The sequence below is a fragment of the Pseudorca crassidens genome, chromosome 3, assembly GCF_039906515.1.
Source record: "Pseudorca crassidens isolate mPseCra1 chromosome 3, mPseCra1.hap1, whole genome shotgun sequence".
Classification (NCBI taxonomy): Eukaryota; Metazoa; Chordata; class Mammalia; order Artiodactyla; family Delphinidae; genus Pseudorca; species Pseudorca crassidens.
In genome coordinates this window covers 38098047-38111623 of record NC_090298.1, presented here as the reverse complement: position 1 = coordinate 38111623, position 13577 = coordinate 38098047, and the positions used below count along the sequence as shown (strand labels likewise).

At 35.8% G+C, this 13577-nt stretch overlaps 1 protein-coding gene across 1 annotated transcript in view; it reads left to right on the top strand.

Moving 5' to 3' along the window:
• The window catches only part of HCN1 (hyperpolarization activated cyclic nucleotide gated potassium channel 1), a 374966-nt gene that overhangs the window by 36953 nt on the left and 324436 nt on the right, over positions 1–13577 (top strand). Inside the window, exon 2 of the mRNA XM_067730649.1 lies at positions 11417–11840. Within this exon, the coding sequence (XP_067586750.1) occupies positions 11417–11840 (424 nt within the window). The remainder of the gene's footprint in view (positions 1–11416; positions 11841–13577) is intronic.

Below are 13577 nucleotides of genomic sequence, written 5' to 3'. Positions count from 1 at the left end.
ATTATATTTCTTCACAAATTTCCTGTTTTTGTTATTTGCTCGTTTAGCTGTTGAAGAAACTAAACACCCAACCTGTCACTTACCTGAAGGTAGAAGCCATATCTTTTAAAGTGAACTGAAATGTACAAATCACAAAAACCTCTTGAAGAATTTAGTAAATTTATAATAAGTGTAACATTTTCCTTCAAGTCACTGGGCTGCATAAAAAAGTATATGTAACTTCAACCTATTAATGGGATTCAGTTATCTGCTGAGAAACCTCCTATTGTGAATATATTTCCTTTTTGAAGCAAAAAAAAAAAGGTTTAATAAGTGCCACTGAATGAAGAAGGAAGGGATGAATGAAGACAGGCCAAACATTTCTAGTTACAGCTATGCAGAAACAAACATATATGAGTTGTTGGTGGGGACTGAAGTGGATTGGAGTGTGTGTTTATTTGTAGGTGACTGAAAATTTCTCATTATACTGGCAGTTCTGCTTAATATATGCCCTAATGTTTGTGTGAGTTGCCCAGACAATTCAAGAACTTTGGTCCTCAATTCTTAAGTATTCCACAGCAAATGCTCCTCTGCCCACACACCCTGGATACTTGTTACAGACTTGGGAGCATATGCTCCTGGTAGAAGCATTTTCTTCCTTGACACATCACTCCTTCTGCTCCTCAGATAATATGCAGCTGGAAGTGGATGAAAACCTCAATGCAATTCAAGTATGAAATACCATCTTTAGGTATTGTTGTTTTAGGGAAAAAAATCAGCTAAATGGAAGTGATATTCCTATTTATGCATATAGAACCTAAAACCTGTGGAAATTAATCTTTAACTTCAGAAGTCTACTGTTAAAATAGATAAGTAGATATTGATTATTTTAAAAAAATATTTTGAAGAAAAAATATGGTACTGTGAAATTTATAACTGTAAACAGAACTTAACTTTTTTTTTTTGCGGTACGCGGGCCTCTCACTGTTGTGGCCTCTCCCGTTGCGGAGCACAGGCTCCGGACGCGCAGGCTCAGCGGCCATGGCTCATGGGCCCAGCCGCTCCGCGGCATGTGGGATCTTCCCGGACCGGGGCACGAACCCGTGTCCCCTGCATCGGCAGAGGGACTCTCAACCACTGCGCCACCAGGGAAGCCCAGAGCTTAACATTTTTTAATTGAGCTTTTATTTGATCACATTCTTGGCTGTTCTTGATCATGGTCCTTCATCTTAACTGGGAAAACAAAATTTTAAAATTTATGAAGAGAAAACACTTGATATACCCTTGGAGCTAAAACATTAACTAAAAAGTAAATACATCACCAGACCTTTTAACTTTTCATGGCATTTATTCCCTTTACCTCCCTATTTTGTGTCTATTTCTCTTGGTATTCTGGTGGCAACTCTAGTGCGTGCCTAGTGGCAACCTAGAAACTAGTACAGTTTTGGTGCGCAATAAATGTTTGTGGTGTAGTGTATACACCAAAACAAGTTTTTACAGTTGTGTAGGGAAAGTATCAACTCTGACTGTGAAATCCTGCCCACTTCTCCTATCCTTCCCCCGAGTAAGACTTGATCACTATCTCCTTTGTGTGCCTCAGTATTGCTCTTTTATAAGCCTGTTTTAGAAGACATTATTGATTGTTTGTCTTCCCTAGTCCTTATTTTCTTGAGGACTGGGTCCATGTCTAATTCTCTTTGTATATATAATGACGAGCCCAGGAAACTGCACATACATGTTCATAAATTAATGTTTGTGCCGTGAGTAAAATGCAACCTAGGAACTCCTCAGCAAATGCTGTCTTTGAGTTTCTTTAATAATAATAGTTTCTTTAAATAGCTGACCAATTGTTTCTCTCTTTGGGAAACCCAGAGTACCTGTAGTGTACTATTTAGAACATGTCTTAAATTCTCTCCTAGTCTTATTTAATAAGTACAAGTCTTTGTTTTCCTATTAAGTTGGAAGTTCTTGACTGCAAAGTTTGTTTATAATTTATGTTTGCATTTCTCAGAATGTTTAGAACAATATGTACTATGTGGAAGATAGCCAATACATATTTGTTGGAATTATTATAATGTAACTATTTGGAGAAAATATTGGTTGATACTAAATTTGACTCTTGCTTTCCAAGTGCTTTTTAACTATAGAGCATCTGAACTAACTTCGGTTTATACAGTAGTGAGATATCTTTGTAGGTCAAGGCAGAAAGAGTTTGAAGCAGGTAATCCCATAGTTCCTTTATTTGAAGATGTGTGCTCCTATATGGGTGTAGGGACAGATGAACTATCATGTTGTTTCTCTGGGGATGTAGGTAAACTCTCAATGGTTTCTGCATGGAAAGGCACAGAAACCAAAGCCCAGCCATGGAGCCATAGCTGCAGCACCACAGTCTACTTCCCTTCAGGGTTTAGACTTTTCCTTGTGAAACAATTTTGTTCTCATTTCAGATGGGTGACTGATAAGGGCAGGTGAACATATGGCTATATTGTGGGAAAGTTGTTGTTGTTTTTTAATACTACTCTTAAAATCCTTGAATCATTTATTCAGGCATTGAATAGTGTAGAAGGAGTGTAAGCATGGGAACTGGTCGTGGGTTCAAAGCAATTTTTCTCATTTCCTGTCTACAAGAATTTAAGAAAAGTCTTTTGCTGGATGAGATTCAGTTTCCTCTTGTTAAATTTAGGTTATGCTGCCTACCTCTTTGGTTGTTTTGAATATCAAATGAAACAATGTTTACAAAATGCCTATCATCTAATAAATATTACTTACACTTCATTGCCTTGATGCTGCTTTTCTTTTCAAAATTCAATGAGGTATTATTATATATAAAAATGAGAATCACTGGCACATTCCAAAACTTCTGTAAAATGCAGACATTTTGTAGACTTCCAGACACAATAATGTGTTTGGACATTGATTCTGAACCTTCCATCACATCCTCAAACTGGAGCAATAATGCAAAAGATCTACATGGCATCGGCAGCTTAGAAAGGACAAAGAGGATAAGGATTTATTGAGATCTGTAGAGTAACAAGAAACACAGGGACATGTATTATCAGCCACAGGAAGATAAAATGGATGATTTGAAAATAAGCCATGTGGTGGGAAGCTTATGAGAGGAGAATTATTCTGAAATTGAAACTTCCAAACCTGAATACACCTTAAGTTAGCTATGTATTTAGACAGGGAAGAATCAGTCACCTTCCTTTTCAAAATTTCAAAGTGGTTGGATGAAAGTGTATCAACAAATATAAAGCCCTTATCAACTGGTAGTCATTTAACTGAGCTTCAAAATAAAGGTGTGTTCATTGTCTATGTCATGGGACTGTCCGTCAGTGTGATCACCTAATGTCCTTTAGTCTGTCCCTGGAAACAGTTAAAAAATAGACTCAACTTACTGAATTTTATACTGGAGTGAATGGTACTAGGGCACATTTTGGTTGACATGACCTCTGACAATATTTCTGTTTTCCTTAAAGAATTAAAGTGCTGACTGTCAAAGGAGAGAATAAAAGTTTTAAAAATCACACAGTGATAAATTAAAAAAAATACTAAGAAGCTAAGGAGTAGGTTTACGTTGGACTTTTTTAAGAACTCTAAATTTAAACACTAGGAGCTATTTTACACATTTTCTACTCACCTTTTATACATTTAGGACTTTTATTTTTATGGAAAATCTATATGTCATCATAAGGAGAGTACCGCAGCATAGACCTGCTTAATTCTCAGGGAGTTCTGCTTCATTCTGTAACTTCTGATTAAAGCTATAGACTGGGACTTTCCTGGTGGCGCCGTGGTTAAGAATCTGCCTGCCAATGCAGGGGATAGGGGTTCGAGCCCTGGTCCAGGAAGATCCCACATGCCGAGGAGCAACTAAGCCCATGCAGCGCAACTACTGAGCCTGCGCTCTAGAGCCCAGAAGCCACAACTACTGAAGCCCGCACGCCTAGAGCCCGTGCTCCGTAACAAGAGAAGCAACCGCTGAGAAGCTCACGCACCACAACGAAGAGTAGCCCCTGCTCGCCGCAGCTAGAGGAAGCCCGTGCACAGCAACGAAGACCCAACACGGCCAAAAATAAATAAATTTATTTTTTAAAAAAAGCTATAGACTTATAGAAATGTTTTTCGAGTGGGACATTTATGGATAAGTGGATGTTTTGGTTCAAAGGAATGAAAGTTGTGGGCTTCATTTGAAGTAAATTTGAATGACATAATGAAAGTACCCTTGAATGACATCTTTCTTCCTGTTGTCTAAAGCAAGAATTTAGCATAGTTTAAAGTTTAAAGATGATGCCATACCACTCAAGAAGAAGTAAAAAAAGGCTTGTACCTATTTAATTTCCAAACCATCCAAAAAAAACAAATGATCATATGTGTTTTAATTAAAATCTTATAATATTGTAGTAAAACCTCATTAACATAAATGTGATTAATTTGGAATTTGATCATTGGGAAATCAGACACATGTATACTATTTGCTAGGCAATTTAAGTGTAAAGAAAATTGGCATAGAGTTTGGCTTGGAATGAGCACAAAAGCAGTGTTTTCAGACGTTTATTGAATGGTCTTTATCAAATTATTACCGACACGTCATTATGGTGAGTTATTCAGTGTTCACTAGTTGTTGTCCTCAAATGTTGGAGATCTCAGAGAGAGATTGAAGTAGGAGTTGGGGCAGGGAGGAGATAAACTCCAACTGATCTGGGGGTGAGATAAAAGAGGGTACTGTGAAGAAACTGGCATTTAAGTTGACCATTGAAATAATGTTAGGAAGTGTAGAGGTTGAGTTTGGGTTTTAGGAAAGGAAATCCCAGACATCTGTTGGGCAATGACAAAGATGAAAAGTCTGAAAAACAGGGTCTTTTTTAATTTAGCTGAGGATCATGCATGTACAAAAAGTTAAGCTTTGAGATATAGAATTGGGACATACTCTAGAGGATTTTGAATGATTACATTTCATTTTGCAAGCAATAGGAAAAGTCTGTTGGATATAAATAGGAAGTAATTTCCTGGGGCAGGTAGAAACAGGAAAATTAGTAAGCAGAATAATGATGTAATAAAAACTTCATAGAAGATGATGGCAATGGAACAAAATGAAAAGCTTCTATTGTATTAGAAGGAATGTAAGGCTCGGCAAAGGATCAAAGGTCAGAGCTGGGCGAACAGAGGAATCAGGGATAACTTTTAAATTTTATGCCTAGTGGCTGGCTAACGAAAATAAAAAAAGGAAGAAGCTATGCTACAATAAACAGACATACAAATATCAGGAGAATTATTTGGGGGCCGTAAGGTTCATTGGTTTGGATTTCAGCCTGTTGAGATGGCTATTCCACTGGAACACTTAGAGGCCACTAACTATGCAGGATGTAGTTAGAAATGCATGACTCCATCTCAGAGGTTAAGGCCAGTGATAGAGTTGAGAACAATTTACTTTACGGTATCAGTTTAGCCTGTGGCGACTGATGAGACCAATGAGCGAGTGAATACAGGGATGAAAAGTGGGATGAGATAGTAATGTAGAATGCCAACTTAAATGGTGGAAGAAGAGAAGTCACGTAAAGCTTGAGGAAAATTAATTTCTGCTAATATATAAATATGAGTGAGAAACTACGAAAATGCAGAATCATAGAAACTGAAGATTTGGGAGAGTTTCAAGTAGGAGGAGTGAACAAAGTTGTAAAGTGCCGCAAACAAGAGTTCATGGACCAATATAAGGCTGTTAATATTGGCAGTTAGAAGATTAACACACAAAGAATAAAGTTCAGTTTCAGAGGAAGGGGGAAGTAGAAAAAACGTGTTTACTTTTTCCTGTACTGGTGCAGATCTTAATACCTTCGTAGGGATTAAGTTTCTGTCTCATTAGCTCATTTTAATAAATAAGATAGCTAAAACATAATGTACCTCCCACCCATCTCAAGTTCTTATTGGGTAAATTGCTATTTACCAGAAATCATTTGTCTTCAAATATGGTTTAAGTTAGTTTTATCCATAAGTTAGGCTAAACTTTCCTACAACTGGGATCTTTATTAAGAAAGCTAGTGTATTTTCACTTCAAAATACCCATATTTAAGTTGTCTGTGTTTTCTGATCTCTTCACTCCCCACCCGCCATAGACAATGAATTTGTCCTTGCAAGATAGCAAGGCATTAGACTAAATAATAGACCTGACCTAGAAAACTTCTTTGCAAGGTTTAGGATAGGCATATGTCCTACAGAACGTCAGTCCCAGTGTGAATATTCTAAATAATGATGTTTGCAAGGTGACAAAGGATGTCTGAGAACCCATTAGATCAAAGCTCAGGTGTTGGCTGCTGAGACTTGGTGGGGTGAATTGCCACTGACAGTACTAGGAAGAGGACCTAGCATTTAAGAGAAGACACTTCTTGTTATTTTTCAAGAGATATGTGCCTAATAATCAGGCTGTTAATTGGACTTTTGAAAATTGAATCAGTTTTAAATAAAATTTAAAATATAATTGCAAGGACTATGTGTTTTATAAAAAGTAAATCCAGCTGGACATTTGTTTATTTATTTGTTTAGATTGATAATTAAGTTGGTTTACAAGTGTATGCCCAATTTATGTTTGACATCTAAAGACATAATTGTTAGGAGTGACTCAAGTGTGAATAGTGGGACAGGTTTGTCACATCAGTTGATTTCAACAACAGGCAAAAGAGTAGCCATGTATAAATCTGGTCCCATTTCAGGGTTTGACCAGAAGTCCCTTCCTCCATTCCATTTAATGACAAATATTTACTTCATCAGAGAGAGGGGAGAAGAGAACCTTTTACTCAATACTTAGAGACAAAAATTTAAAGATAAGCATCTTCAGTAGTGAAATATGGGAATTGTTTTAATCTCTTTAAGACTTTGGGGTAGAAACGTCTGACATCAGATTATTTCAACTAGAGCAGATGTCATAAGGGGGCAGGGGAACCTGAAAGAGTGCGAAATTCTTGTTAGGACAGAAGTGTGGTCTTTATTCACCACAAGCCTGAGAGAGATCCAAGTGGGTAAAAAGAAAGGAGCATGACTGAATTCTGAATTCTTCACAGTTAAGATCATGGACTAATTTTTGCAATGCCACTTTTTCTCTTCTAAAAACTTAAGGGAGAAATGAATTCTTAACATAAAAATAATTTGTCTGTGAAAATTATTTATTAGTAATTAAAGTGACCATAGTTTTAGTGAACTATTATGACTGAAATACCATTTTATTTTGTATATTCTATCTACTCTTAGTATAAAGTAAAAATGATTACCTAGGTTATTATTCTACTGTAATTGTCAAGACTTGGCTTTGCAGTGAGTGTTGGTTTTACAGACAAAGTTGACTTTCTATATCACAGGTTCTATATGCTTTGCACACATCATTGTATGCAGTCCTCCTGGAAGAGAAACTCTGAGAGTAGTAGGAGAAAATTGAAATTCACAGCAGTTAAATACCCTGCTCCAAACCATACAGCTAGTGGAACTAGGATTTGAACCCTAGGCTGCCTTCAAAGTGCAATCAAGATCTTTGACAAATACAGTCTCTCTAGAGCAAGATGAATAAGAGGGGGTTTTTGTAACATTCAAAACCAGGTGCAAATCCAAAATTGTTTAGTTTGCAGGCGGTCTGACCTCAGAACATATTTTTAATCTCTTTGTTTCCTATTTATTTTAATGTATTCTATATTATAAAAGCCCTCAATGAATAAAAATCTAGAGTTATATAAAAGATATATTGGGAAAGTATTTACTGCATTAATGGCCTTTGACTTATTAAAAAAGGATTTCTTTAAATATCCTCATGAAGTGTATGTTTCCACTTAAAATTTAATTAATATATCTTCTTAGCACTTGCTGTCCTGGATACTGTCTACATTATGCAGAAATTAAACAGAAGACAATATAGTTTTGAACGTCAAAGAACTTAAATCCAAGGAGGAAACAAAGGCAAATAGTAACAAAAGCAAAAGTGAAATAAGAAGCATACTGAAAATAAACGTTGCTCTGGAAGTTGTAAGAAAAAAAAAAAACAACTAAGAAATTCATTGCCAGAATGGGACTTGAAGGACAGGTAGAATGCTGATACGAAAAGGAACAGGTAGAATGGAAGTAACCATATCTCCTGTATGTGTACCTAGGTGTGCATGATGGCAAGGTAAGAGCAAGTACTCTTGCTTGAGCTATGAGGTGCGTGCCATAAAGGGTTAAAGAAGAGACGGGGAAGGGAGGAGGAGGCTATATCAGGGAATGCCTTGATGTTTTTACTTAATTGAGAGGGTCCATGATGGTTTTGACCTGGTAAGTTACACGTTAGATGGTCACTCTGGTACTGGCAGGTAGAATTGATCAGATTCCATAGACAGGAGACTCTTTGAGATATTCCAAGCGAGAGCTAGCTCTGCCCAAACTAGAGAGATAACAATGGGAATGCAAAGAGGGAGTGGGTAGGAAAGACGATTCTGTAATAAAATGTGCAAGACATAGAAATTGAGAGTTAAGGAAAAGGGAGGGCCTGAGTATCCAAAGAAATTTTCGGAGCAAAAAGCTAAGAGAAACTCGTGGGCAGGGAGGCATGAGAGTCTCATGAGGTCAGTTTTCAGGAACATATTCATTGCTGTTTTTTAAAGCAACTTCTAAAGTGGGTGATAACTGTATTTTCCTTGGCTAGCTAAGGAATGAATCCATGTTAACCAAAGAAAGTGTTATATTATGCAAAGTCTATAGAATTGTGTTTATGACTGCAAAATATGATACTTTAAAAGGAAATTATAAGGTTTAATTGAGCTTCATATTGATACATATTGATACCTAATGGCTTCAATCCATAGTAAGCACCACATAAAAAGCTACGGTGTGGCAAACATTATTGCTAAAATAAAGAGTGGATGGCACTCATCCTTTTCATTTCTGTTGACTAAGAAGGATAGAGTATGAGTTTTCCTTAAAAATAGCTTCTATCTTAGTAAAAGAAATACAAGCATGTATGTAAAAGTGAGTATTTTTCAAAGGGCTCCTGACTGCTTTCCCCAAATTGGATATCTTTTGGTAAGCAAGGAAAGGTAGATGAATACTAAGTACGCTACCAGCATCGTGTGCCACAGCTTGTTCTCTGCTAGGAGCTGTGATTTTCATATAGTGTTTTTTTTTTTTTTAATCTGTAAAAGCCTACACATTTGGTTCTATAATAATCTTTATTTTACAAATGAAAAAAATTAGGATTAGAGAATTTAAGTAACTTGTCTCTAAATTAAGCAACTGTTGAGAATTTCTGGTTGAAGACAGCTGCCGTGGGAATGATAAAGGACAAATGGATGAATACAACTTACATGTTAGAACCAAAAAGCCTCGGTAATTGATTGAATAATGAGATTAAGTAGATTTCAGGCCAGGGGTTATCTAGGATGGTTCCAAGTTTTCTGGCTTGCAAATCAGGTAGAGCGTTGTTCCATTCTCTGACACAGGGAATATCTGGTGGATGTCTGTGGGAGGGAAGGTGATGAGATTGAGCTTGGGCATGCTGTTTGACATGAGTGTGAGATATGCAAGGGGACAGATTTAATAGACTGCTATTATAAGGATTAGGAGGCTTAGAATACAGGAATGGACTGGAGATAATGCTTTTGTAGTCATCAATTATGAATTAATCATTAAAGACATGGATGAGTGTATAATATTGCCCAAAGAGCATGTGTAGAATAGAAGATAAAAGGGCTATGTGTAACACCCAAGGGAACAGCAGCCTTTCAGGGGAAAGCAGAGAGGAGGGCAGAGAAGAGACTGATAAGAGTGTCCAGTAAAGTGAAAATCCTCAGGGCACACACAATCTCATTTTAGAGTTCAGTGATGTCACTTTTTTGTGAAACAGCTATTACAATATTGCATCTGCCCTACATCTCTCCTCTGTCCTTAGTGTATTAAATGGCACATTTTGCATTTCCATTAGGAGAGGAGAAAAAAAAGAGAAAAAATTTCATTGAAATTGCCAGGGCATGATGTATGATTGACATGGGTATTTGTATACTTGTCCATAACTCTATAGGTAAGTTTTGACGGAAAGACTGGTGAAATCTTCAAAATGACAAACATTTATCTTTTATATAATCCTGGCGTGGGGGGGTAGAAAACAGGGCAGAGTGGGACTGTTATAGCTCTTTCTTGTACTACTGCTTTTAACCCAGGAGTCACTCATAATTAGGAATGATAATAACTTTGAAAGGTTCATACCTTACCATATGGTTCATATACCTTACCAAAATGTAGCCCAAATAGTCTAAGTAGGAGAATTAATGTAAAATAATATCTTGGTTAACAGAAATGTCATGAAAGTTTATACCATTTTTGTAACACAACTGCTAAGAGAGTACACCTTCGACTAGAATGAAGTAGCTCATGTTTCCAGAGACTATTTTATGACTATAGAGTTGTATTAGTTGATTTGTTTCTTTATTTTTATAAGTATATACTGTAACAAGTATAGTCTATTATCTAGTCTAAATACAGTGTCAATAGACTTTGAAAGAAACCAAATGAGAATAATACAATAATCTCTGCTGAATTTATTCTATATTAATAAATATTAACTATATATTAATGCTATATTAACCTGGAATAAATTTCCTAATTTTAAAATAAGGTGGGATAAGAGTGTTTCAAAAGGTAGTTAGTAATCATAGCTGTGTTGAAAATTAAATCAGAAATTTTAAGGAAAGTATTGTTTGGAAAAATAGTGGCAATATATTTAAAGTTGTTCAATGAAGCAGTGACAAAAGTGCAAATTTTAGCTAGATTCTAGTTTCAAACCTAGAGTCAGTTCAAGTATTTTCAGCCTCAGAACAAAATTAGTTTTCTCATTTCAAATTAAGAAGAATAAAGCATAAATATTTGGAGTGCTGTGAAGCTATGGAGGTTCTAGAATTTATGGTTGACCTAATCTGTAGTTCTAGAGATAAATCTGCAGTACCAATATTTTTCATGTGCCCTATTTATTACTGTTTATTCTAATCTATGATTGGTAATTTTACATATAAAGTACTTCAAAACACCTCCAAAGAGTCTTCTCAAAGGCAGCTTTTTTAAAGATAGATCTTCTGGATCTTCTCCCTTGTTTTCATCCATATTGTATATTAACTATAGGGGAGTTTATTTTTGCTTCTTTATCAGATAAATGGGGGTATGGGTGTTCATGAATTTATTTCTATAACATTTTATAGAAAGTAATTTTTAGAATTCTATAATCACAATGCCTTGCTTTAGGAATATATTAATTTTACTTAGATTTAACTTTATGGCCACTGAAGGAGCTACCTTATTTACCAAACTGACATTCTGTTCTTCTAGTCATTTATTTAACCATAAGTCAGTAATAATTTTTATGGTGGTGGGGGGCAGGGAGAACAGGCTGGTCATTGTCTACATCTTAAAATCTGATTTTTTTTATTTATTGTAGGTTTTATTGGGATTTAATAATGCTTATAATGATGGTTGGAAATCTGGTCATCATACCAGTTGGAATCACATTCTTTACAGAACAGACAACAACACCATGGATTATTTTCAATGTGGCTTCAGATACAGTTTTCCTTTTGGACTTGATCATGAATTTCAGGACTGGGACTGTCAATGAAGATAGTTCTGAAATCATCCTGGACCCTAAAGTGATCAAGATGAATTATTTAAAAAGCTGGTTTGTGGTTGACTTCATCTCATCAATCCCAGTGGATTATATCTTTCTCATTGTAGAAAAAGGAATGGATTCAGAAGTTTACAAGACAGCCAGGGCACTTCGCATTGTGAGGTTTACAAAAATTCTCAGTCTCTTGCGTTTATTACGACTTTCAAGGTTAATTAGATACATACATCAGTGGGAAGAGGTAAGACATATCTTTTACATTTTTAAAGCTACTATATCATGTGATTTAAACTATAACTTTCAAAATGAGCAACTGTGCTATGTATAATGAGTTTTATGAAATTCAAAAAGAAAAATTTCATTTTTTTTTTTTTTTTGGTATGTAAGTGGTATATTTGTATCCTCAAAAGATATGGTCGAATACTAGATTTGAGTGAAGTGAAAAAATTAGTGATTGTAAAACGTTTGTCTTATGCCAATTCAGTCTTTTTTTAAAATGTCTTTATTGGAGTATAATTGCTTTACAATGGTGTGTTAGCTTCTGCTTTATAACAAAGTGGATCAGCTATACATATACATATATCCCCATATCTCCTCCCTCTTGCGTCTCCCTCCCACCCTCCCTGTCCCACCCTTCTAGGTGGTCACAAAGCACAGAGCTGATCTCCCTGTGCTATGCAGCTGCTTCCCACTAGCTATCGTTTGGTAGTGTATATATGTCCATGCCACTCTCTCACTTCATCCCAGCTTACCCTTCCCCCTCCCCGTGTCCTCAAGTCCATTCTCTACGTCTGCGTCTGCGCCTTTATTCCTGTCCTGCCCCTAGGTTCATCAGAACCATTTTTTTTTTCTTTTAGATTCCATACTAATTTTTTTTTTTTTAAAGCAAATCTACTTTAATCAACAAATTTTTATCTTAACCAGTGCAGCCCCTCTTCCACCATGGGAGATTGTTTTTATTTAATATCTAATATTAGTTTGTTTTATCTAACACATCAAGTACCATCTTTGACAAAGCTGTAGGGTCTGATTGCTAACCTAGTTTGTATCATTAGCTCTGTGAAATAATGTGGAATATGTTTCCTCTAATATTGAAATTTCAGAGAATTTGTGTTTGAAGAAAACAGATTTTTTTTTTAGTATTTCCAAGTTGTATGTGTAAAGACTGATTTTAGTATAATAATTTTGCTCATTCTTATTCTTTGCCTATAATTATTTATTATAGGTTCTCTCTACTAGTTCATTTCATAATACTGAAAAACAGCATACCCCGGAGGGAAATTATTACATAAAAACCACAAATACTACAGTGAATAAATACAGTGAATCTGGCCAATATTTTGCTGAATAGGGCATCTGTTGTTCTTAGGCAATTGGTGGGACCTGAAAGGGCTCAGCCAACTGGAGTTTCCAAAGATCTGAGTTAAATGTACCATCACCAAGCAAAGGAGGTTATGTCCCTAATTTCAGAGTCTGCATATTAACTTTTTGATTTTCTTTTCCTTCTAAATGTATCTTAAAAAAAATTAATTATAACTTGAACTTTATTGTCTGCATAAAAATGAGGGTCACAGAGGACTCCAGAGTGCCTAAACCTGCACTAAAGAAAACCATACGTTGGCTAGGAATGAATCGCCACTTTACTAGCTACAGAGATGCTTTTTAGGATGAATTATATTTTGGAATTTAGGTTTAAACAAGTCATAAAATGGAACTTCGGTGAACATTAGCTCTGCTTTCTGTGAGACTGTAACAATGTTTTGTGTGTGCTTGTTGATGACATTTTGGTTCCTAGGATTTCAGGAAATGACATACAATAATAAGACACTGCATAAGACACTGCTAAAAAGACATAAAAATGGATCATTCTTAAAATATGGATACGGATTATATTTAAAATAAGATGAAGCACATTTGAGAAATTGGATTCGTCTTATAATGTGTCTCTATATAGCACATTCCATCTAACATGTAAAAA